This window comes from Mchenga conophoros, linkage group LG20, assembly GCF_057382185.1.
Source record: "Mchenga conophoros isolate Kocher_MC1m ecotype Shallow Benthic linkage group LG20, M_conophoros_male_GT1.1, whole genome shotgun sequence".
Classification (NCBI taxonomy): domain Eukaryota; kingdom Metazoa; phylum Chordata; class Actinopteri; order Cichliformes; family Cichlidae; genus Mchenga; species Mchenga conophoros.
Window position 1 is genome coordinate 36,095,584 of NC_140545.1, and position 24,279 is coordinate 36,119,862.

Sequence of the window (24,279 nt, forward strand, 5' to 3'; positions counted from 1 at the left end):
CAGCATCAGAAGTACTGATGGTGTATTTATGTCACACAGGTTTTTCCATCACAGCTGCAGGGAGACAGAAAGCATTTTGAGGTTTATTAAAATGATCAGATGATGATTTGAAGCATGAATGACTCACTTTCAGGTCAACATTTCAGTTCCTTTAAATTTTATTGAATTTATTTTCCTGTTTATTGTGATATGAAATCATATTTATCAATAGAATCCAGCAGTGATGTCATCGAGGCTTGACATCCTGCTGGAAGTGACATCAGCAGTGAGGCTGTGACATCATCATGTCAGACGTGTCAGGACACGAAGGAGCAGTTTGTGTCTCTGACACAAACAAACCCTCTCTGTGAGTCACATCCTGAGTCGTTGACATAATCTCCTGTAAAGAATCAAAACAAAGAAATAAAATCAGAGGTCTGTGCTGTAAATGTTTTCTTCTTCTCTAATGTAAAAAGAACAAACACAGTTCTTATAAAGACCTAAGATCACATGACTTCAGTCAATATAAAAACCAAACACATTTCATCAACAGGCCCACTTTCAGTTTGTACCATTAAAGTTTATCTCCATACAATCTTCTCCTCCTTCATAGTTGTTTGGTTCTCCACTGGCCCAGTTTGTGAAGTCAAACTGGGAACCATCACTCCACTTCCACACAGTTTCCTGGAAGAATAAAGTTCAGTTTGTTCTGATGTACTTTGATGCATCTATGCTGAGAGTGCAGACATGAGACCTCTTACACCACTCGAACACAACGAAGGTTCATTTTGTTTGTGCAGGTAAAAAATGAAAAGAAAAGTCAAGTCAACAGCAACATCTGTCTCCAGGAACAAAGTCCTGATTAATCAGTCTGTCACATGTTGACCTTTGAATCAAACTGATGAATATGAAGAGAAACATATGAAATATCAGAAACAGCTGCAGCTCATCCTCTTTATCTGTGAAACACTTACATTCTCTCTGTCGTTGCCTCCAACCCAAGCTGTCGGATACAACCCTGCTGCTGTGCGAGTGAGGTTTCTGATGAAGGTGTACTCAGCTGTGCTGTGGTATGAGGCCAGATTTCCACCGAGTGTCTGACAGGAACACTGAGGAGGAAGATGAGGTGCACAGAAGATGAAAAGTGTGAGAATGCATTTAAAATCAGTCAAAGACAGAAAGTCTTTATGTCATCAGTGATGCAGCGACAGCTGCTGTTATTTCCTGATGTACCTCAGCATCAGTCCAGGTCTTCATGCTGCTTTTAAAGATGAAACAGCGACCTCCAAACCAAGTCCAATCAGCAGGGCAGGAAGGAGCTGCAGCATGAACGCAAAGTTAAAAGGTCAATAATCAAATTAAAAATTCCTCAAAAGAAAAAATAACTTCTGAAACTTCACCATGAACTTCAGCTTAGAAAAGATTTAATAAGAAACACACATTTATTTATGTGTTAATTTTGTAACTGACTCACTGCAGCAGTGAATCTTTAGTGTGACACTGAGTGTAATTAATGTTTAATAATAATTTACTTTAGTTAATGTTCTAATTTTACAGCAGATGCCTCCACAGCGGGACAGAGAGATTCACATGTTTGTGTGATTTTGCATGTTTCACTTTTAACTTCTACTGATCACATCTGGGTCTTTAAAGCTGCAGAGCGTGAATGTTGACCCCCATGATCCTCCGGTGGGTCCTGTTTAAGGTCGAGGTTTAAGTCTAACAGTGAGTGTGCTTTTACCATCAGGGCCTTTGACTGTGGAATGACCTGCCTGAGGAGAACAGGCTCCAACAATCACAAACCTCCTTTAAATTACTTAAAGCACATTTTAGAGAAAACAGGCTCCTAGCACAACCTGGGTCTCGAATGAAGTCGAGAGGAGACCGGGCACTTGCAACCGTGGCACCCAGACTCTGGAATAACTGCCGAGTCTATCACGTCTTAAAACTTATCTTTTTACATTGGCTTTTGGTTCTAACCAGTTGGCTGTTCTAGCTTGTTGTGTTGTTACCTATTGTTTGTTGTCCTGTTTTATTGTGTCTTTTAATTGTCTCCTGCTTTTACTGACTGTGAAACACTATTGTTGTTTGAATATGTGCTGTATAAATAAAATTTGATTTGATTTGAATAGTGCTTCAGCAACTACAGACACATTTAGAGATAAACAGTATCAGTGATGAATTCCAGTCTGGATTTAAACCGCGTCACAGCACCCAAACTGCCCTACTAGGAGTTTTCAACGACCTCCTTCTAATCGCTGACTCTGGGCGCTCTGCGGTCTTACTTCTATTAGATCTGACGTCACCTTTGACATGGTCGATCATGATATTCTTTTGGCAAGGTTAGAACATGTAGTTGGCCTTACAGGAAATGTTCTTTCATGGTTTAAATCATATCTTTCAGAGAAGTCCTTCTCTGTCACAGTGGGTAAACATTCCTCTTCTTCTGCCCCTGTTCGCTGTGGTGTGCCCCAGGGCTCGGTGCTGGGTCCTGTGTTGTTCTCTCTGTACATGCTGCCCCTGGGCTCCATTTTTGAAAAACATAATGTCTCTTTTCATTGCTGTGCTGATGATATTCAAATCTACCTCCACTTGACTGGGGATGTTTCATCTTCACTACATCCTCTGTGGGGATGTCAAAGACTGGTTACTATGTGACTCTCTTACCTTAAATGAAAAGAAGACGGAATTATTGTTTTTGATAGAAATATGCTTCTGGGACAACTGACTGGCACACTGGGGCCTGTTGCTAACCGCCTCACTGATGCTGTTAGGAATCTTGGAGTTTTCATGGATACTTCCTTCAAACTGGATCAACAGGTGTCCACTGTGTTAAAAAGTCGCTTCCATCAACTGCGCCAAATTTCTAAAGCTAAACATATTTTTACTGCAGGAAACGTACAAAGAAAGAGAAGCTGTGTTCTCACCACACTGAAGGTTTGCCTGAGATCCTTCACATATTACACTTTGGCCTGAAACAGACACAGATCCCATAGAAACTGTAATCATTCATGTACAGATTGGGTTCATCAGTCATTTCTAATCACAGGTTTAACAGAGTCGTTACGTGGCAAGCAGTCGTAGGTGGTCTCCAGGTATTTGCAGACTCCAGGATCATAAGTAATGTTTGACTGTATGTCACACTCGGTTTTTCCATCACAGCTGCAGGGAGACAGAAACAGCTGGTTTTCAGCTCAAAGATATGAAACAAGTTACTTTCAGGTAATCATTTACTTCCTGTTAGTTTGAGTAAAGCTGTTCAACAGGTTTTAGTTTGTTTCTTCTTTTGAATCAAAGGCTCACTTCTACCATCCCACAGTGCTCACCTGTTCCTCACGTTGTTCACAGCGTCACCGTGAGAGCAGATTACTTCACCTCCACATCTGTACTCAGCTGACCTCACAATGATCATTCCACCCACTGTTATACAGACACAGTATGAGAGAAAAGGAACAACTCAACACAACATGCAATAATCCAGGTTTCAGGCTTCAGTTTCAGACTCAGATGCTGCAGATCCATAAATAATGAGGATTGTACCTCTGTACACCACCACAGTGGATATTACATTAACTCTGATCAAGGAGGAAACTTTAAGTCAGTGTTTTTGTTTCTAATCTACATCAAATGTTTCTGAACTTTTATACACAGTCCAACATCCTCAGAGCTTTTTTAAAGAATAAATGCACTGTTGGTTTGTTGATCAGGAAAATACAATTTAAACTGAAAAGAAGCAGCTGTGCATAAAAAGGCTGTAAACTATAAACAGTTCATCCAATACTTGTTAAGTTTGTTGAATTTAGCCTGAGAGTCTGAATTTGATCTGCAGTGAATTCTTGGACACTATTTTCCATCTTACCACAGCTCAGGCGATGAACACTGAGGCCGTTAGAGGTGACCACTCTCCCTGTGGATATGGGGGTCACAGGAGGAGGAACGGAAACTTGAGCTCTGATAAAGCCTGAAATAAAAATAAATTGTACATTTCTGATAAATTAATGGGGAATGTGTTGATCATTTTCTTGCTGAAGGTGAAGCTACAGCTGGTCCCTCATCTTACTTTAGTTTTCCCTGATGGATGTGAAACACGGTTAGTGTCAGCGAAGCTTACAGTAACCTCTGTCTGCTGAAGCTGCTGGCTGATTTAGCTCCAGGGTGGACAACAAAGATCACATTTTGTAAAGAGTGCAGAGACATAATATCTATCATGTTATTATCTATCTATATTCAACATTGCATCAATACATTTGTCAAAAAATGTCTCTCTGTGCAAAATGTGTTCAAAAACATAAACAGCTGTGGGATCCTGTTAGTCCGTGATTTGAACCGAGGGAACAAATCGTGGCAGGATCAGCCTGATGTTATTTGTATCCTGCTGTAACTTTACTGTATAAAGAGCAAACATCTCCAACATGTCAGGAGCAGTTAGTCATTACAACAAGTGTTTGTGAACTAAAGATCAAGAATGTGGGATCCTGTTTGTCTGTGATTTGAACAGCCCAGCGCTGCTCCCGACGCAGGGAAACCAGTTCTGCAGGGAGACCGACCTCAGCACCTGTGCAGGTGAAGCCAAAGGGCAGATTTGCTTCACCATATTTTCTAGTCTTTGGCTCAGAATGAAGTTGGTTTGGAAACTTATTCAGCGACGCTTCATCTCCTGCTTTGCGTTTCTGTGGCCGCCCCGTGCTAGCAGTGTCCAAGCGTTTTGTATCCCCCCCCCTTTTCATACCCCCCTGCAATGGCTCTGTGCCCCCCCCTAGGGGGCGGACCCCACACTTTGAGAAGGTCTGCTTTAAATCAAAATTGATTTAAAGGATTGCAATCCAAAGCCTCTATCCCTGATTTCCTCACATGTCAACAAGGAGCCCCACAACATCCAGACCCCCCCCCCCCCCCCCACCCGCCCAGCAGCCACCAGACAGGGTTCATTTCATTTTCACTGGGAACAGAAATAAGATTTTAAAAAGGTGTGTGTGAAGGATAGAGTTTAGATTTTAGATCACACAAATACAATATTTAGTAGTTACAGACAGAAGAAGAAGAGGTGAGCTCTAATAATGAGAAAGTTCACAGAAAGGCTCTTTGTGACCAGAATATAAGAAGCAGTAAAACAGCATTTACCTGAAGTGATGAGTGAACAGGTTGCTGCCAGCACTGAAAGAGACAGAAAGAAAGCTCAGTGTCAGACTGTGTGTTTGATATCAAGTTGAATTCACCTCAAAACATGAAACAGAAATGAAAAGCAAACAGGAGAAAGCTGCTGCTTTCATTCACACCTGGATTCTTTGGAAACTCTTTCTAAACAGCAGATTTCAATGACACATTTATTCTCTTCATCTTTCCAACTTTTGTCAATAAACTTATTTGTGTTGACAGTTTGACTTCAACTCTTCAAAGTAAATGATCAGCCATGAATTGCTCTCAGGACTCTGTGAAGCCTAACTGTCCTGCTGAGGTGATGCAAACATGTATTTAGGATGTTAGATGAACTGATCCAATAAAGCAGAAAGAAAAGCATGTCACAGTACAGCACAGTGGAAAGCTAGAAAAGGATTAGACTGAACATGTGCAGCTGATTTCATGTATAAATAAAGGATGATCAGTGTGTTGTACTCACACAGTGTGCTGCTGAGTCCGGAGCAGAGCATCATGTTAGGAGATCTGGATTACAGTGAAGAGCTGATGGAGGATCAAACACAGAGCTGCTGGATTCACTCTGTTTCAGTAACACCTGTGATGTACATGCAAAGCACAGCCAATGGAAAAGCAGAGTATCCTCCTTCTCACGTGCAGGATGTTGGATGTTTGGAATGGAAAAAGTATGAGAAAAAGAAAAAACCAGGATGTGAATAAACAACATGTAAAACAGGGTGCAGCAGGAACACAGCAGGAATATATTTGTATGGAAAATTTTCATATTTACATGGAACATCTCCACATGTCTCTCTGGTCAGAGACCACAAACGAGACAGTGTTTGTGATGCTGAGTCAACAGTATTATATTGTAAGTGTTTAAAGAGAGGTTTCCATTGACTGTGACTGTGTGAAGAACTGTTGAAAGTTCCTGAACAACACAACATGCCATTGTATGGCAGCTGCACCATTGTACACTATCTCTACTTTTAACTTTCCTTTTTGCTAAAGCATATAGTTGGGACCAAACACTCCAGGAACAACAAGTAGGCCTGCAGAGCGAGAGCGAAGTGCTCTAATAGGGTGATATGGTACCACAAGGTCATTAAGATAAGATGGGGCCTGATTATTTAAGACCTTGTATGTGAGGAGCAGGATTTTACATTCAATTCTGGATTTAACAGGGAGCCAATGAAGGGAAGCCAATACAGGAGAAATACAGCATTTTGGATTAACTGAAGGCTTTTCAGTTAATCTGCTTCATGCATGGAGAGGGAGACATAGTCTAAGAGTTCTTCTGTCTCCTACTACCTGAACTGGGTCGAGGAACATCCTGGGACAGAGCTTATCCACCCGCTTCCTCTCAGCTGTAGATAAGCTGCTGTTCCAACAAACAACAACATAGAAGATGGCCGACAGCACCAGAGAGTCTAAAAAGGTCTTCAGGAGTTCCCCCTGCACTCCAAAAGATCTCAGTCTCCTCAGCAGGTAGAGTCTGTTCTGACTCCTGACTCAGTGTTGTCTTAAAGACATTCCTGCAATTTAATTGGCTACAAAGAGCTAGGTTGATCTGCATACCCAAGAAGTATGCGATGCCTTGTAACGATACCTTGAAGAAGCATTTAAAATATAAACAGAACTGGTCCCAGCGTGGAACCCTGAGGAACTCCATTATTAACCTGAGAATGTGAAGAAGGCAAATTGGAGTCTGTTAGACAGACATCACTGAAGTCACTGCGGTGCAGAAACTTTAATACCTACTGCATGCTCTGATCTCTGTAGTAAAAGTTCATGGTCATCAGTATTGGTATCAGTATTTTTTCACTCTAATAGTTAAGATTTTATTTGTGAAGAAATTCATGAATTCGTTAATAGCTGAGATTAAAGGAATGTTTGGAGCTCTGTTTGTCATCCTGGCTACAGACTCAAGTTTGTTCTTATTTTCTTAAAAATCAGTGATGAATAGTAAAATGGGGTAACGACGTTACGTGGGTAACGACAGCGAGACCTGGAGGGGCGTGATTGGGAGGAACGGCCTCCCTGATCTGAACCCGAGCGGTGCTTTGTTATTGGACTTCTGTGCTAATCACAGTTTGGCCATAACGAACACCCTGTTCGAACATAAGAGTGTCCATAAGTGCACGTGGCACCAGGACGCTCTAGGCCGTAGGTCGATGATCGATTTTGTAATCGTATCACCAGACCTGCGATCATATGTTCTGGACACTCGGGTAAAGAGAGGGGCTGAGCTGTCAACTGATCACCACCTGGTGGTGAGTTGGATCAGGTGGCGGGGGAGGACGCTGGACAGACCTGGTGCACCTAAACGCGTAGTGAGGGTGTGCTGGGAACGTCTAGCAGAGGCCCCAGTCCGCGAGATCTTCAACGCACACCTCCGGCAGAGCTTCAACAGCATTCCGAGGGAGACTGGGGACATTGAGTCCGAATGGACCATGTTCAGCGTCTCCATTGCCGAAGCTGCTGCATTGAGCTGCGGCCGCAAGGTGGTTGGTGCCTGCCGTGGTGGTAATCCCCGAACCAAATGGTGGACACCAGAGGTGAAGGGAGCCACTAGGCTGAAGAAGGAGTCCTATCGGGCTTGGTTAGCCTGTGGGACTCCGGAGGCAGCCGACAGGTATCGACAGGCCAAGCGGAATGCGGCTCGGGCAGTGGCTGAAGCAAAAACTCGGGTGTGGGAGGAGTTCGGAGAGGCCATGGAAAAAGACTTTCGGACTGCCTCGAAGAGATTCTGGCAAACCGTCAGACGTCTCAGGAGGGGAAAGCGGTGCTCTACCTGCACTGTGTATAGTGCTGGCGGAGCGCTGCTGACGTCGACTGAGAAAATTGTCAGGCGGTGGAAGGAATACTTCGAGGACCTCCTTAATCCCACTGACACGTCTTCCGAGGAGGAAGCAGAGTCTGGGGATGAGGGGAATGACCCGCCAATTTCCGGGGGCGAGGTCACTGAGGCAGTTAAACAACTCCTTGGTGGCAGAGCCCCTGGTGTTGATGAGGTCCGCCCCGAGTTCCTGAAGGCTCTGGACGTTGTAGGGCTGTCCTGGTTGACACGCCTCTGCAATGTTGCGTGGAGATCAGGGGCAGTACCTGTGGACTGGCAGACCGGGGTGGTGGTCCCCATCTTTAAGAAGGGGGACCGGAGGGTGTGTTCCAACTACAGGGGGATCACACTCCTCAGCCTCCCTGGAAAAGTCTATGCCAGGGTGCTGGAGAGGGGAGTTCGTCCGTTAGACGAACCTCGGATGCAGGAGGAACAATGCGGTTTTTGTCCTGGTCGCGGAACACTGGACCAGCTCTTTATCCTCTCGAGGATACTTGAGGGTGCATGGGAGTTTGCCCAACCAATCTACATGTGTATTGTGGACTTGGAGAAGGCATTCGACCGTGTCCCTCGGGGTGTCCTGTGGGAGGTGTTGCGGGAATATGGGGTGTCTGGCCCATTGCTACGGGCCATTCGATCCCTATACAACCGTTGCAAGAGCTTGGTTCGCATTGCCGGCAATAAGTCGGACTCGTTCCTGGTGGGTGATGGGCTCCGCCAGGGCTGCCCTTTGTCTCCGGTTCTGTTCATAATTTTTATGGACAGGATTTCTAGGCGCAGCCAAGTGGCGGAGGGCTTTCACTTTGGTGGCCTCAGAATCTCATCTCTGATTTTTGCAGATGATGTGGTTCTGTTGGCTTCCTGCCATAAAAGACATCTACAGGAAGTGGTATCTGAAAAGGGCTGGGAAAATCATCAAAGACCCCAGTCACCCATCACATGGACTCTTCACCCTCCTGCCCTCTGGGAAGCGCTACAGGAGCCTCCGGACTAAGACCACCAGGTACCGGAACAGCTTCTTCCCCACAGCTGTCAGACTCCTGAACTCTGCCTCCTGACATCTGACCCACGTTAAACTCATGGTCTGAACATACACACACCCACAACCACCTACACACCTTTCTCACTCACTATGTGATAACAGACCTCTCTGCATTGAATCATATCTGTTATTAACCTCTGTCTCTCTTCCACAGCATGTCTTTATCCTGTCTTCCTTCTCTCACCCCAACCGGTCGCAGCAGATGGCCCCGCCCCTCCCTGAGCCTGGCTCTGCCAGAGGTTTCTTCCTGTTAAAATGGAGTTTTTCCTTCCCACTGTCGCCAATGTGCTTGCTCATAGGGGGTCATATGATTCTTGGGATTTTCTCTTTTTACCATAGGATCTACTTTACAATATAAATTGCCTTGAGACGACTGCTGTTGTGATTTGGCGCTGTATAAATAAAATGTATTCAAACTCAACTGAATTGAAAGCTGAAGGCTCTGCTTCCCATTGTATGGAGCAATCACATGTAAACCAGCAGTCTGAGAGCGAAGAGCTATATTTGTCGTACGGCACTGTAAGGTCATTAGGATAAGATGGGGCCTGATTATTCAGGACCCACAAAGTCACTTGGAGGGATTATTTTTCCTGGTTAAATGATGATCTTCTAAATGAGTGCATTTCCTGTGCAGCTTTTTCCAAGACTCCTTTTTTTGTCGTGCAGTGTTTGAATAAATCCTGTGATCTACATGCAAACCCATTGCCAGTTGACGTAATAGACAGGGTGCGGCAGGAGTACAGCTGGGAAGACATTTGTATGGAAAATATTCTGATTTGTATGGAAAATATTCTGATTTGCATTGAAAATCTTTGTTCTAACTCACAAAGGAGAAAGTGTTTCAGTCCATGGGTCAAAAGCTGTAATGAAATCAGCTCGTTGGAAAAACATCTGTTAGAGAGTGGACTCAGGCGCAGAGCTTAGAAATAGAGACAGTGCGTTTATTTACAGTGCAGCAAGGTGACAACAGTTCAAATGTGTGTGACCAAGTGGTCGGCGGGGTTCTAAAAGAAATAATAAAATGACAACGCCACCTAGGGGAATTCCACCCCCAGGAAATATATGTTTAAGAAAAATAGATAAAAAGAGGCCGCACAGATTCAAGGATGCACACTGAGGCAGGTTGGCTCCAATATTAAAACAGTTTTATTTATAGTAAAAGAAATAAAGAATAAAATATTAGGAGAACAAAATGTTGACAGTGCCCTAGAAGTACAATAAAACAATGTTGGAACTTGGACTTACCAGCAGCCGTGGACCCAAAAGAAAATCACACAAAAAGAAAATCACTGCAGCCCACCCGGTGCTGTACAAAAGAAAGTGTGAAAGCGACCCACCACCTGAGGTCCCAGGGCCACTGGCACGTCCTCCGTTCACTGAAATAAAACAGAAAAATACGTTAAAGGAAGAAAAGGACGCTGAGCGTCTGGCTCGCTACACATCATAAAAAAACTAAAATACACTTTAATAACTTTAATAAAAGAAATCGCACACACACACACACACACACACACACACACACACACACACACACACAGATCTTCAGTCATGTATCCTGTGCTTCACAGTAACTGTAATTTTATTGGTTGTATTTGTGTATATAACCCCCCACCCCCCACCCCTGTCCTGTATTTATTGTTCTTATTTGTCGCATCTGTGATTACAGCAAAAACATACACTCAACAAAAATATAAAGGCAACACTTTTGTTACTGCTCCCATTCCCCATGGGATGGACGTAGAGACCTAAAATTCATTCCAGATACACAATATAACCATCCCTCCCAAACAGTGGTCACAAATCAGTCCAAATGTGTGGTAGTGGGCACATCTGCTATATTGAGATAATCCATCCCACCTCACAGGTGTGCCACATCAGGATGCTGATCTGACATCATGAGTAGTGCACAGGTGTACCTCAGACTGCCCACAACAAAAGGCCACCCTGGAATGTGCAGTTTTTTGACCTGACTCCAGCTCGTCGCCGTAACAGACTTGTGTGGGCAAATGCTCACATTCGATGGCGTCTGGCACGTTGGAGAGGTGTGCGCTTCACGGATGAATCATGGTTCACATTGTTCAGGGCAGATGGCAGCTGAGAATGTCCCAGTTCTTGCATGGCCAGCATACTCACCGGACATGTCACCCATTGAGCATGTTCGGGATGTGCTTGACCGGCGTATACGACAGCGTGTACCAGTTCCCACGAATATCCAACAACCTCGCACAGCCATTGAAGTGGAGTGGACCAACATTCCACAGGCCACAATTGACAATCTGATAGACTCCATGCGACGATGTGTTGCACTGCATGAGGCAAATGGTGGTCACACCAGATACTGACCGGTTCTGGGTCCCCAGACCCCCAATAGCGCAAAAAGCTGCACATTCCAGGGTGGCCTTTTGTTGTGGGCAGTCTGAGGTACACCTGTGCACTACTCATGATGTCAGATCAGCATCCTGATGTGGCACACCTGTGAGGTGGGATGGATTATCTCAATATAGCAGATGTGCCCACTACCACACATTTGGACTGATTTGTGACCACTGTTTGGGAGGGATGGTTATATTGTGTATCTGGAATGAATTTTAGGTCTCTACGTCCATCCCATGGGGAATGGGAGCAAAAACAAAAGTGTTGCCTTTATATTTTTGTTGAGTGTAGTTACAGGCTTTTTTTTACCTTTTAATTTTTAATGGTTTAATAAAGGTTCCATGAATTTTTCCCCCATCTGGTGGTACAAAGTGGTATTACAGCCCCATTTATGATGACCAGTACAGTACATGTGAGCATGACGTCACATTCTGTTAATGTTTGTTCATTTGGGAAAGTTTAGGTCACTGCTTTTGTAAGATCAAGTGGTTTGTAGCTTAAACCCACTTGCTTCAACGTTCAAGACAATTTACTACACAGCAAAAGCAAGACACAAGTAGGGAAAGTTGTTTGTGTTACTCATGCATGAGGGAGGCCTGCCTGGAAGTGTCGTTCCACCCACTTGACCTCCGTCAGACTCTCGTCCGCTCCCCCGTAACACGGCTCTTTTATTGAGGTTACATGAATATACATAGGTTCATTAACATATCACGTATACATACACACACAGAGTACCTTGCCTGTGCGTTGTGTAAGTGTGTGTGTGTGGGGGGGGTACGACCTCTCCCATGCCCCCAGGGTGTGGGTGTGCATGACCAACATGACATTGATTATAAAACTCTGAGCATATATGAGAAGATATTTCTAAGCATAAATGACAATCCACTATATAAACCTGACATCAAGCTTCTTTCATCTGTGACAGCCAAAATAAAGCCCATCTTATCAAAGCAGCTTTTTGAGACTGTAATCCTGCCTTTGTTACATCTAGGCTGGATTACTGTAACGCACTTTACTGTGGGGTTAGTGATGCATCCTTTAGATGTCTGCAGGTGGTGCAAACTGCTGCAGCGCGTCTTTTAACTGGGACAAAATAATCACATTACACCACTGGCTATGATGTTCACATCCTGGACAGGGAGGAACGCTGGTTTGAGGGCGGAGTCAAGGAGGCCATTTACGTGAAAAGGGAAAGACCATCTCTGAATGGAGGAGGGGCCTAAGGGTACATCTGTCACCATCTTACATGCTGTGATTGCAGCCATTCCCCAGCTCTCTGTGAATGGGACTCATGGTTATTGATCAGTGGTCATGAGAATTTGCATAATTAAGATTAAGGAACTGACCCCCCAGCCCATTGTTCCTCAGTGGGCTGGTTTCAGTCAGTAGATGCAGACGTGAGCGTGCATGTAAGACAGGCCTCTTCTCTTTCTGAGTTTAAAACTCTTCTTAAGACACATTTATTTGCTCTTGTAAGGGGCTGACTCAATAGGACTTTTTAACATGTTGTATTATTTTATTTAATCATTTCATTTGTTGTTGTTGTTTGTATATGTGCAGCACTTTGTGATCTCTGGTTTTGTGTTAAAGTGCTTTATAAGTAAAGCTGGTAAAGTTGCAAAAAAAGATAAATATATAATTTTACACAAATACGATTAAGCTTATTCTTTTCTTCAGATTTAAACATAACTGCGTTATCAGCATCAGGTGATGAGATCCCAGGATCAGAAGTACTGATGGTGTATTTATGTCACACAGGTTTTTCCATCACAGCTGCAGGGAGACAGAAAGCATTTTGAGGTTTATTAAAATGATCAGATGATGATTTGAAGCATGAATGACTCACTTTCAGGTCAACATTTCAGTTCCTTTAAATTTATTGAATTTATTTTCCTGTTTATTGTGATATGAAATCATATTTATCAACAGAATCCAGCAGTGATGTCATCGAGGCTTGACATCCTGCTGGAAGTGACATCAGCAGTGAGGCTGTGACATCATCATGTCAGACGTGTCAGGACACGAAGGAGCAGTTATGGACCTCTGACACAAACAAACCCTCTCTGTGAGTTACATCCTGAGTCGTTGACAAAATCTCCTGTAAAGAATCAAAACAAAGAAATAAAATCAGAGGTCTGTGCTGTAAATGTTTTCTTCTTCTCTAATGTAAAAAGAACAAACACAGTTCTTATAAAGACCTAAGATCACATGACTTCAGTCAATATAAAAACCAAACACATTTCATCAACAGGCCCACTTTCAGTTTGTACCATCACGGTTTATCTCCATACAATCTTCTCCTCCTCCATAGTTGTCAGGTTGTCCATTACCCCAGTTTGTGAAGTCAAACTGGGAACCATCACTCCACTTCCACACAGTTTCCTGGAAGAATAAAGTTCAGTTTGTTCTGATGTACTTTGATGCATCTATGCTGAGAGTGCAGACATGAGACCTCTTACACCACTCGAACACAACGAAGGTTCATTTTGTTTGTGCAGGTAAAAAATGAAAAGAAAAGTCAAGTCAACAGCAACATCTGTCTCCAGGAACAAAGTCCCGATTAATCAGTCTGTCACATGTTGACCTTTGAATCAAACTGATGAATATGAAGAGAAACATATGAAATATCAGAAACAGCTGCAGCTCATCCTCTTTATCTGTGAAACACTTACAGTCTCTCTGTCGTTGCCTCCAACCCAAGCTGTCGGATACGACCCTGCTGCTGTGTAAATGAGCTCTCTGATGAAGGTGTACTCATCTGTGCTGTGGTATGAGGCCAGATTTCCACCGAGTGTCTGACAGGAACTCTGAGGAGGAAGATGAGGTGCACAGAAGATGAAAAGTGTGAGAATGCATTTAAAATCAGTCAAAGACAGAAAGTCTTTATATCATCAGTGATGCAGCGACAGCTGCTGTTATTTCCTGATGTACCTCAGCATCAGTCCAGGTCTTCAAGCTGCTGTTAACGATGAAACAGCGACCTCCAAACCAAGTCCAACCAGATGGGCAGGAAGCATCTTCAAAATGATTGCAAAGTTAAAAGGTCGGTGAACAGATTAATGGTTCCTCAAAAGAAAGTAATTTCTCCCCATAAACTTCAGAACAGAAGATGAAGAATTTCATAACAGACATCTGTTTCATTATTTTTCATGTGTTCCTAATAAACTGTCAGTTGAGTACACGCCAAAGCAAAGCAGTCGATCATCTCATGTTAGAAGAAGCTGAGCTTGAACAATGACTTTCATATTAACGGCTGGTTAATTATGTAACTGACTAACTACATCAGTACGACACTGCCTGGGTCTTTCTAAGGCCTCAGGTTTGTACAGCTTGTTGTACTTGTTAGGCGTCCCATCACACTTCTCTGCAGTTCTGATAGTTGGGTAACTTCCCTCCTTTCTGCCTCTAGTTTTCGTCTCCACTGAGGCTTCTGTTCTTGTGTTCATCTGATATTCAAGGATCCCTGTTGCTGTGTAGATCAGCTGGCTGTTTGCAGTGATGGTCACAGAAGGGATTTTATTAGTGTGCGCTCAAATATAGGACTTTGTAGGAATGCTTCAGTGTTTTCACATTTAATTAGCAAATACAAGCACATTTTTGCTTTGCACACTGCAGAGTGAAGGCAAAGGACCAACAAGCGCTCAGCATCTCTGGGAACTCCTTCAAGACTGTTGGAAAACCATTTCAGGAGACGACCTCATGGAGCTCATGGAGACAAGGCCAAGAGTGTGCAAAGCAGAAATCAAAGCAAAGGGTGGCTGTTACCAAGAATCTAAAATATGAAACATATTTTGAGTTATAATTCTACATGTTCATTCATAGTTTTGATCCCTTCAGTGAGAATCTACAATGTAAATAGTCATGAAAATAAAAAAATAAATGAATAAGGTGTGTCCTGACTATGTTGATAAATCTTTCATGCTGAAATGAGCAAATGTAACAAGTTTTACATATTTTTATGTTTTTGTAAAATATATACAAGTATTACAAAAACAAAAAACATTGTTGTTTCTCAAACTGTATTTTGGGAAAGACATTCAAATTCATGTGTATTTTCAATTAAATACGCATAAATTTTCTAATTAAATATATTTTTAAATCATCCAAGCAGAAGGCTTGGATGATTTGACATGATATAACCTGTGTCTTTGTGCTTATCTAGTCTCTTTTTTCTGACTACCTAATTTTAATATTGTGTTGATCGGAGCTCCTGTCATTTTCTGTTTTGCATTTAACCTTTTTCTTTTAATTCTGTCTAGGGCTGTGTGATATGACCAAAATCTCATATCCCGATATAAAACATCTATCGTCCGATAACGATATAAATCACATAAATGTAACATTTTCTGTAAATTCTGTGAATCTCGGGCAGCTCGACTTGCCTGAAGTGTTTCCAGCTGGGCGTCGTGTAACTGGAGTCGAGTGTTTTAAGCGATGCATGAAACGATAGATTTTTAGACACAAGTTGTAACGGCGCCGTTTCCTTTGTATTTATTACACGGCGTGCTGCGGGGAGAAGCCTGTTCTAACGTTTGAGTCTAAGGTTTATTTTTTAGCACCTGGCGGCTCTTTTTTAATTCTCATCCGTAAATAATCTGCATCTTTCACGTGATTCAGTTTATTTTGAAAAGTCTCAACAGGATCTTGAGCTTTATTGTGAAAGGTTTATGTGGAACAAGCGGACACGCGATGCTGTTACCGTCGTTGTTGCTAATGACAACGCATAAAAACAGGCGCTTGTCCGTCCGTAGTGTGGTTATATTAAATATAAGAGAAAGAGAGAACTTTAAGAAATGAATATAGCCACTACAGTGACCATCAAACCATGAACAAATATTGCCGTAAACCGTAACCAGGAAACAAACGACAGCGTAAAATGAAACGATCGACGTTTTTACATCTTCATCCGATATATATGGTTATATCGAACAGCCCTAATTCTGTCTGTTTGATTTTTACTTGTATGTGTCTTTAATTTGGTCGGAGGACTTTATAAACTCTCCCTTTTAATGTACTTTTATTGCAAAATGTGTTCATCTCTCAACTTCAGATTGTTATTAAAGAACTGTTACACTGATTTACTGCACCATCTTGTGGTATAAAGCGGTATCTCTGCCTTATCTTCAGTTGGTAAACACAACAGATGTTCTGTTCTCCACATTCTGTCGATGTTCAGGAAACATCAGCGAATAAAACAGAGACGTTTTTTATTTACGATGTCATTTTCATTAGCTTACTTGATAAGCTTATGAAAAAAAATTCAAATTCAAAATTTATTTGTATGGCACATTTAAGAACAACAGAGTTGACCAAAGTGCTTCACAATCAGTTAAAAACAAGAAAAAACTGTAGAGAAACAAATACACACATATGTGTGTGTGTGTGTGTGTGTGTGTGTGTGTGTGTGTGTGTGTGTGTGTGTGTGTGTGTGTGTGTATATTCTTATATTTTGATTTGATCTGTATTATGGTTTTACTGGAAAGCACTTTGGTCTTTAAATGTGGTATACAAATAAATTTGATATGTTATGATATGAATTGTTGACAATGTAACAATGAAAGACTATTCGCCTCACAAATATAAACCTTACGTCACTCTAATTCATTGCTCACCAGTCTAAACGAAACATTCTTCGAGATTCTGGTTTGACTTTCAGAGCTCTTAGTGGACGATCAGTGAGCCTTTACAGCCATCAGCAGGTCCCTGAGGTCATGTGATCAAGAGCTACTTATTGAACATGACAGGAGGTTGAAAACTAAAGGAGACCGAGTTTTGACCACAGTGGTTCCCAGACTCTGAAACTCTCTCCCTCTGAGCCTGAGATCTCAGTCGTGTCTTTCAAGAACCAATAAAAACTCAGTATTTAGGCATGTGTTTGGATAACTCTTTTTTATGCTCTGTTATTTTTTGGTGAAGCACTTTTTGATCTCTGTCCTGAAAGGTGTTTTATAAATAAACTTTTACTTACTTACTAAAGACGTTAGTAACAACAACTGAACAAAGTTTAAGCCACATGAATAATAAAATGTGGGATGAAGCTCAGTTCACATGAATTAGCCAATCCATGGTGCCCAGTCTTCCAAAAGTCCATACAGAGTCAGGCCTGTCATGTGTGAGAGCCTGGACCCTCTTCACTTTGTGTATAGAGGTTTTCCATGTGACATCATCACAGGGAGTCATATGATTGTTGAGATTTTCTCTGTTTTGTTTCTATTATTCTAAGGTCTCTACTTTTTTTATACAAAGCAACTTGAGGCAATCTGTTATTTGGATTTGGTGCTGTATAAATAAAACTGAATTGCAGCACTTTTAAAACTCAGAGGACTTTTCACACATCAAAGGAAAAACATCAGCTGGTGCAGTATTTTTTAAAGCAGGTCTAACACTGCAGCATTTAGGAGAAAACAGACTAATAGATTTTTACATTTTGTTTTGGAGTATCTATATATTGTGATCAGCATCACTGATTTCTTCATCAAATTACATTTTTCCATAATTAAGTTCTATAAAAATCACAGGATTCTGTTTTTTAAGACTTTCATAAACATCATTTCAATTTGTTCACTCAGGATCTGTAAAAATAAGCTGACAAGATATTCATGTCAGATTATTGAGTCTTTTTCAGCAATGACCTTTTTATGCGCACAGGAATGAATGTAGTCTAAAGGTTTCAGGTTCTTACCCTGACAAGTGTAAAACACCTCCAGGTACTTGTAGGTGCCACCACAGGGGTCTCCAAACACTGTGTTTGATGCTCCAACAGTACAGTTGTTCTGCCTGTTACACCTGTGAATGCAGGTCAAAGGTGAGTCAGCAGAGGACTGAAGTACGCCGTGTCATCTGAGAGAAGATGGAAAGAGAGTCAGCATCTCTACCTGTTAGTTACATATTCTGCACTACTGGGACTCGAACAGTGAACATTTTGGAGCTGAGGGTCAGGACGTCCATGAGAGCATGTGGTGTTGTCACGGCGACCATAATTCGCCCAGGAGACGACTATAACCTGTCCTTCACCTGAGGAAGAGTTCATGAACTGTAACCATGTTTGTAGTTCTATCAAATGAATCCACTAAAGTTACAATAAATGAGAAAAATAAATCTGACCACACTGAAGGTTCGCCTGAGATTCTTCACATGTTACACTGTGGACTGACAAAGAAACGCATCACATTAGAAACTGTAATGATTCATGTACAGATGTGACTGATTGTTAGCTGATAATCACACATGTAACAGACTCTCTGGGACGCAGGTGTAGGTGGTGTCCAGGTAGGTGCAGACGCCGGGATCAGAAGCACTGATGATGTTCATATTTATGTCACACACTTTTCTTCCATCACAGCTGCAGGGACACAGAAAGCAGCTCGTTTTCAGCTTTATTAAAGTGTTTCAGAGCTGCTGCTGTTTTTATTCAAACAGTCATTTGTTATTGAAGATCTTAAACTACCTGTTCTTGATGTGCTGAGTGCCAGTCTGAGAGCAGGTTTGTGTATCTGCACATCTGTACACAGCTGACTGCACAGTGATCACTCCCCTCTCTGTTATACACACACAGTATCAGAGAAAAGGAGAAACGACATGTAGTAAAGCAGGTTTGATGCACTTTGTGTTTTAGACCCAGCAGCTGCAGTCACATCCATAAATGTTAGTCCGACCTCTGTACACCACCACCGTGGATTTTACATCAAACCTTCTCTGATTGGTTGATTTATTTGTCATGTTAAGAGTTCCAGTGAACATCCAAGTACAAACTAAGATGTTTTATGTGCTAAAGTTTGAATGAACTGAGGGAACAGTGTCATGGTCCGGGTGAGTACAGCTGTTTTGCCTCTGAGCTGCTGTCTCCACCTTGGGGTGGAGTTACTGTACAGTGGCGTCTCCTCAGCTGTGGGCGACTGAGCTGTCAACATTTATGGACCAGCGCTCACTTCACTCTTCGCCACAAGTTCTGCTTCACCTAGTCAGTGTTGCTTCAGACAATTAACAGGTGATTGTGCAGACTGAGACTCACTGTGTTTTGCCCATAGCTCACTATCTGGGCCCACGTCCTCATGTTAGGTTTGACAGCGTTTAGTATTGAAAGTTGAATGCTTGGACATTAATTGAGCTGCGGTTTGGGGAAGGCCTGGAAGGGGACTGGCGACGGCTCCCGGGCCGGGCAGATCCCCATGCACTAAATAGGAGTGAATCTGCCCCTCACCCGGACCTAGTACTCCCTTTGTGTCCGCCCTCCGCCCGGCAAAATTCGGTGATGTTTTCCTGGACACTTTCCCCCAGGCCTAGGCACTAAATCCACTCTCCTCCCGTTACAGCGCACTGAGACTCCCGGTGCATTTCCAGCGTCTCCCCTCTGTGCTCTCGAACAGAGTGTTTCCATGAAGATTTCAATTACGCTGATTCATAGTAGCAGTCAAGCCCTTGTTCCATGTTAGGTTTATATGCTTAGAAGACAACGTTAGTTCATAGTACGTTGCAAATCATATCTTGACGTTTTTGCTTTTGAGAATAAATCCTTGTTCATGTTTTCGTGGTGTTACGTGGGAGTTCTGCATTTGAGCCCTCCAGTCAGCTCGGCCGTGACAAACAGGCCTCACCTGGCCATGAAACTGCTGTCAGTCAACTATCTGATTCCTGCTGAGCAAAAGGAGCGACTGTGTATAACAGAGGCAGCAACACGTGCCCACCTGGGGCCCGTTCTTCGTACGTCGCTTACTACATCCAAGATCAAATCATCGCGCTAACCGTGAGCGCGCTAATCCGGTTCCCCGAACACACCTGCTGTTGACGATTAGTACAGCTGGACGCAGTAATGTGACATCACTGGGTGTCGTAAAAGGGGCTACGCATCGATAGTAGAAACATTGATCGGCAACCCGCTGATTGGTCGGCGAAAATGTCGAAGGGGCGCGCTCGGTATTTTCCGGCAGCAGAGCAAGAACTCTTGAGTGAGGGATTTCAGGAGTTTCAGAGTTTAATTAAAACGCAAGGGAACACTGCAAAGGCTGCAAAAGCAAGGAGAGAGGGCTGGCAGAAAGTTGCTGACAAATCAAACTCGTAAGTAATTTAATAATAATACTAATAATAATGGATTGGGTTCATATAGCGCTTTCCAAGGCACCCAAAGCGCTTTACGATACCACTATTCATTCACTCCCACATTCACACACTGGTGGAGGCAGCTACGGTTGTAGCCAGGCTGCCATATCGCGCCATCGGCCCCTCTGGCCAACACCAGTAGGCGGTAGGGTAGATCTATCATATGACACTATATTGTCCAATATCATATGGCATTATATTATATTATAATATGTTATATTATATCCCCTTTCACATTAGAGCCACAACAGGACCCACAAGAACATGGGAACAAGTAAAAGTGGAATACAGGAGTATTCTACAGAATGGTAATATTTATCTCTTAGATTGCTTTGCGTCTCTTGGCAAGGTAATACTGGCCTGTAATACTCTGTTAGTTTGTTCATCACAGCAACCAAGAAAAGGGCAGAGGAAAAAAAGACAGGTGGTGGTCCTGCACCCCCTCGTCAACAAGTTGGTTAAGTAAATAATATCCTCACGGGAATATCGATATCTCTCTATGAGCACACTGTCGCGCTGAGCTAAAGGATCCTGTCTATCCCGCAATATACGCTGAATTCTGAGGACTCTCCTTATCAATCTTGCACCTTCCGCAATGGGTTGGTCGCGTATACGGACAGGACATGGCTGCGACAGACTTCCCAAATCCACCTTCGCTTTTATAGCCGTGGTCTCTCATCTTGATTACACGAAGTAATTTACAATTACTACTCTGAAATATGAATTACATCTGTAATAATCACATACATGTAATAGAATGTTAATAGTACATTTCCCTTTTTCAGGAAATGACCTGTATGTATCTGTGTGACATCAATAAAAGGATCAAGTGCTGCATTATCTTTAGTTACATTGATGTTATTTATTTGTGGTGAAACAGTGGAAAAATATCGCTGTTGCTTTCGTATGATGACGCGGACATACCTGCGTGGCCGCGATCTAATCCTGTTTACATAAAGTAAACCTGCTCCCGAGCAGGTTTACGCTTACGGCTCTGTTGCTATGACAGCAAGTCCCGGATGAGCTTCGGGGAACCGACTGATCCAGGATCACGCGAAATCGTCAACAATCTAATCCGGCTAACCTACTTAGCGAGGTACGAAGAACGGGCCCCTGGTCGCCTGAAGGGACCGTGAGAGTCGCCCACAGGGCATGCTCTGAAAATACTGCAGGTTACCATGGAAATAAAAACTGAATTTAAATGTGTGGCTGTACTTTTTTAACCAGTAACATCTGGATTACTAGAGATTTGAATGGTAAAAGTGATTTTCTGTGTATGCACTCAGACCTGTCTGAGGTCAAAGTTCAGCATCATGAAGATAAACTGCCATTTTTCTCCGCTGAGATAAGAAAGCAGGCGCAGCCCGAAGGAGGATCTAGATGCAGTTTTTACCCCGACAGAAAAACATGGCAGAAAAATGTTCTGTTTTCACAGTGAGTGGGAGGCAGAGCTCTTTTCTACAACGGCTAAAGAAATGTGAGCGTGTCTCACTTGTGGGACGACTGTGGCGACGAGAAAGTGACACAGTGGAGACACACTTCAGTGCATGTCACACAAGCCTCCGTGCTAACTACCCACCTGACACACAAGCAGAAAAAGTCTGTGAGGCAGCTTTGAGCAAACGTGAGTTTTTTGAGGGGCAAGAAAACCAACCATGGAGCTGTTATTGAACAATCTGTAACCTCAACATATCAAAAACCAAGGAACCAACTGTGGACTTCAGAAAAGCTCCCAACATGTCTGATGCCACAAACATTAAGGTGGAATATGTGCAACCCTATAAATATCTCGAGACGATTGTTGATTCAAGACTGTCTCCGTGTTTGTTTTACTTAAGGAAGCTGCCTTAGACTGTTTCTCTAACAGCATTAGAGAAACAGCTTTGTCCAGGCTGCTGCTGTTTATTGACTAATCTGTAGCAACTTGCACACGTTTATCTCTTTTTAGGTATTAATGTTTTAAACACTTTATTATTTAGTAAATGTAATTTTATTAACTCTCAGCTGGCCTGGTAACGCTTTGGTGTCCCCCAGACAAGCTAAAGGAGCTGGCTGGGGAGGAGGAGGTCTGGGCTTCTCTGCTTAGGCTGCTGGTTTTTGGAGACTATTTTCCATCTTACCACAGCTCAGGCGTTGAACACTGAGGCTGCTAAAGGTGATCACTCTTCCTCTGGATATGGCCGTCACAGCAGGAGGAACGGGAAGTTGTGCTCTGATAAAGCCTGAAATCAAAATATTAAAAAACGTAATATGAGGGTAAAGCAATGGAGGGAAATGTAAAAGTAACACAGAGAAGGCCGGCCGTCTTTTTTTCTCAAAAGGTTTGATGATGTAGTGAAAAGGCTATTTGGTTAGCTAACGTAGCTGTTTAACTGCTAACAGGCAGGAACACGCTGTGTGCATTTTTTTAAGTGATTAAAGTCAGTAAAAGATTACAGAAACACAGAAACTGCATTGAGCTGTAAGTTTATTCAAATATGGTCTCTAAGCAGATTCTTACTCTGGATGGCATTACCTCGGCCTCCAGTAACGCTGTGAGGAACCTTGGAGCCATTTTTGACCAGGACACGTCCTTCAACGCACATATTGTTAGGATGCCTGGGTCGTTGACCTGGGGTTTTTGAGTTTATTATATTATTTAGAATTTCTAGTCTTTGGTTTCTTTGAGTTCTGTCTTATGGTTTATGTCTGTCTTCTCTAGTTGCTCTGTCTCCCCTGTCAGCTGTATCCCCTTGTCTAGTTGGCGTCTCTGTGTATCCTTAGATGCTATATCCCCGTGTCCAGTGTGTCTGCCCTGGTCCCACGTCTCTGTTCCCTCTGTTGCAGTGCCTGCGAGTCTGTGTCTTTAGTTCAGACTGTGTCATGTTTCCTGTTTTATTTTGAAGGTCCTTGTCTGAGGTTAATGTATCTGGTTTCGCTTCCCCTGGTCTCGTTAGGCCTGATTTGCCCCAGCTGTGTTTCCCTCCTGTTACCCATTCCCTGATTGCTCCCTCTGTGTATTTAAGCCTTGTGTTTCTCTGTCTGTGTCGTGATCTACTGTTTTTCTAGCTGTGTGTTCTGTCAGTCCTCTGGTGTAAGTTTATTTTGATTCCCCCCCCCCCCGTTATGTTATATTTGAGTTTAACATTAAAGCTGTTTTGAGTTCACATCTGTCTCCGGAGTCTGCACCTTGGGTCCTATTCCTGTCTGCACACAGCCGCTCATAACACATATTAAACAAATATGTAAGACTGCTTTCTTCCATTTGTGCAACATCTCTAAAGTTAGAAATATCCTGTCTCAGAGTGACGCTGAAAAACTAGTTCATGCATTTATTACTTCCAGGCTGGACGACTGTAATTCATTATTATCAGGAAGTCCTAAAAACTCCCTGAAAAGCCTTCAGCTGATCCAAAATGCTGCAGCAAGAGTCCTGACAGGGACTAGAAAGAGAGAGCAGATTTCTCCTGTTTTGGCTTCCTGTTAAATCCAGAATTCAAAATCCTGCTCCTCACATACAAGGTCTTAAATAATCAGGCCCCATCTTATCTTAATGACCTTGTAGTACCATATCACCCTATTAGAGCACTTCGCTCTCGCTCTGCAGGCCTACTTGTTGTTCCTAGAGTATTTAAAAGTAGAATGGGAGGCAGAGCCTTCAGTTTTCAGGCCCCTCTTCTGTGGAACCAGCTTCCAGTTTGGAATCAGGAGACAGACACTATCTCTACTTTCAAGATCAGGCTTCAAACTTTCCTTTTTGCTAAAGCACATTCACTAAACATTGAACGTTGGATAGATGTTAAGATCTTCTCAATATTTGGTCTGCCGGTCCATCATC

At 42.8% G+C, this 24,279-nt stretch overlaps 2 protein-coding genes across 2 annotated transcripts in view; both read right to left on the reverse strand.

The window, feature by feature from the left end:
- Positions 1-140: 140 nt before the first annotated feature.
- LOC146551340 (galactose-specific lectin nattectin-like) lies at positions 141-5,799 on the reverse strand. Its single transcript, XM_085260594.1, has 10 exons — positions 5,597-5,799; positions 5,101-5,133; positions 3,839-3,940; positions 3,306-3,399; positions 3,047-3,141; positions 2,907-2,951; positions 1,213-1,298; positions 954-1,088; positions 552-663; positions 141-379 (listed from the first exon to the last, which is right to left on the reverse strand). Exons 1-10 carry the CDS (start codon positions 5,628-5,630, stop codon positions 297-299), a joined length of 819 nt encoding a protein of 272 aa, XP_085116720.1. The 5' UTR covers positions 5,631-5,799; the 3' UTR covers positions 141-296.
- Positions 5,800-12,928: 7,129 nt separating this feature from the next.
- LOC146551341 (uncharacterized) overlaps positions 12,929-24,279 on the reverse strand; it is a 29,598-nt gene continuing 18,247 nt past the window's right edge. Inside the window, exons 10-19 of the mRNA XM_085260579.1 lie at positions 22,583-22,684; positions 18,814-18,904; positions 18,605-18,708; positions 18,471-18,515; positions 18,242-18,380; positions 18,049-18,152; positions 14,298-14,383; positions 14,039-14,173; positions 13,637-13,748; positions 12,929-13,464 (exon numbers count right to left, since the gene is read on the reverse strand). Of these exons, the coding sequence (XP_085116705.1) occupies positions 13,400-13,464; positions 13,637-13,748; positions 14,039-14,173; positions 14,298-14,383; positions 18,049-18,152; positions 18,242-18,380; positions 18,471-18,515; positions 18,605-18,708; positions 18,814-18,904; positions 22,583-22,684 (983 nt within the window). The 3' untranslated portion in view covers positions 12,929-13,399. The remainder of the gene's footprint in view (positions 13,465-13,636; positions 13,749-14,038; positions 14,174-14,297; positions 14,384-18,048; positions 18,153-18,241; positions 18,381-18,470; positions 18,516-18,604; positions 18,709-18,813; positions 18,905-22,582; positions 22,685-24,279) is intronic.

Excerpts from the sequence above, each read along its gene's own strand:
- LOC146551340 (XM_085260594.1), bottom strand. The coding sequence starts at position 5,630 with ATGATGCTCTGCTCCGGACTCAGCAGCACACTGT. Across the intron at positions 5,134-5,596 it reads CGGACTCAGCAGCACACTGT|TGCTGGCAGCAACCTGTTCA; the intron begins GTGAGTACAACA and ends TGTCTCTTTCAG. Across the intron at positions 3,142-3,305 it reads GTGAACAACGTGAGGAACAG|CTGTGATGGAAAAACCGAGT; the intron begins GTGAGCACTGTG and ends GTCTCCCTGCAG.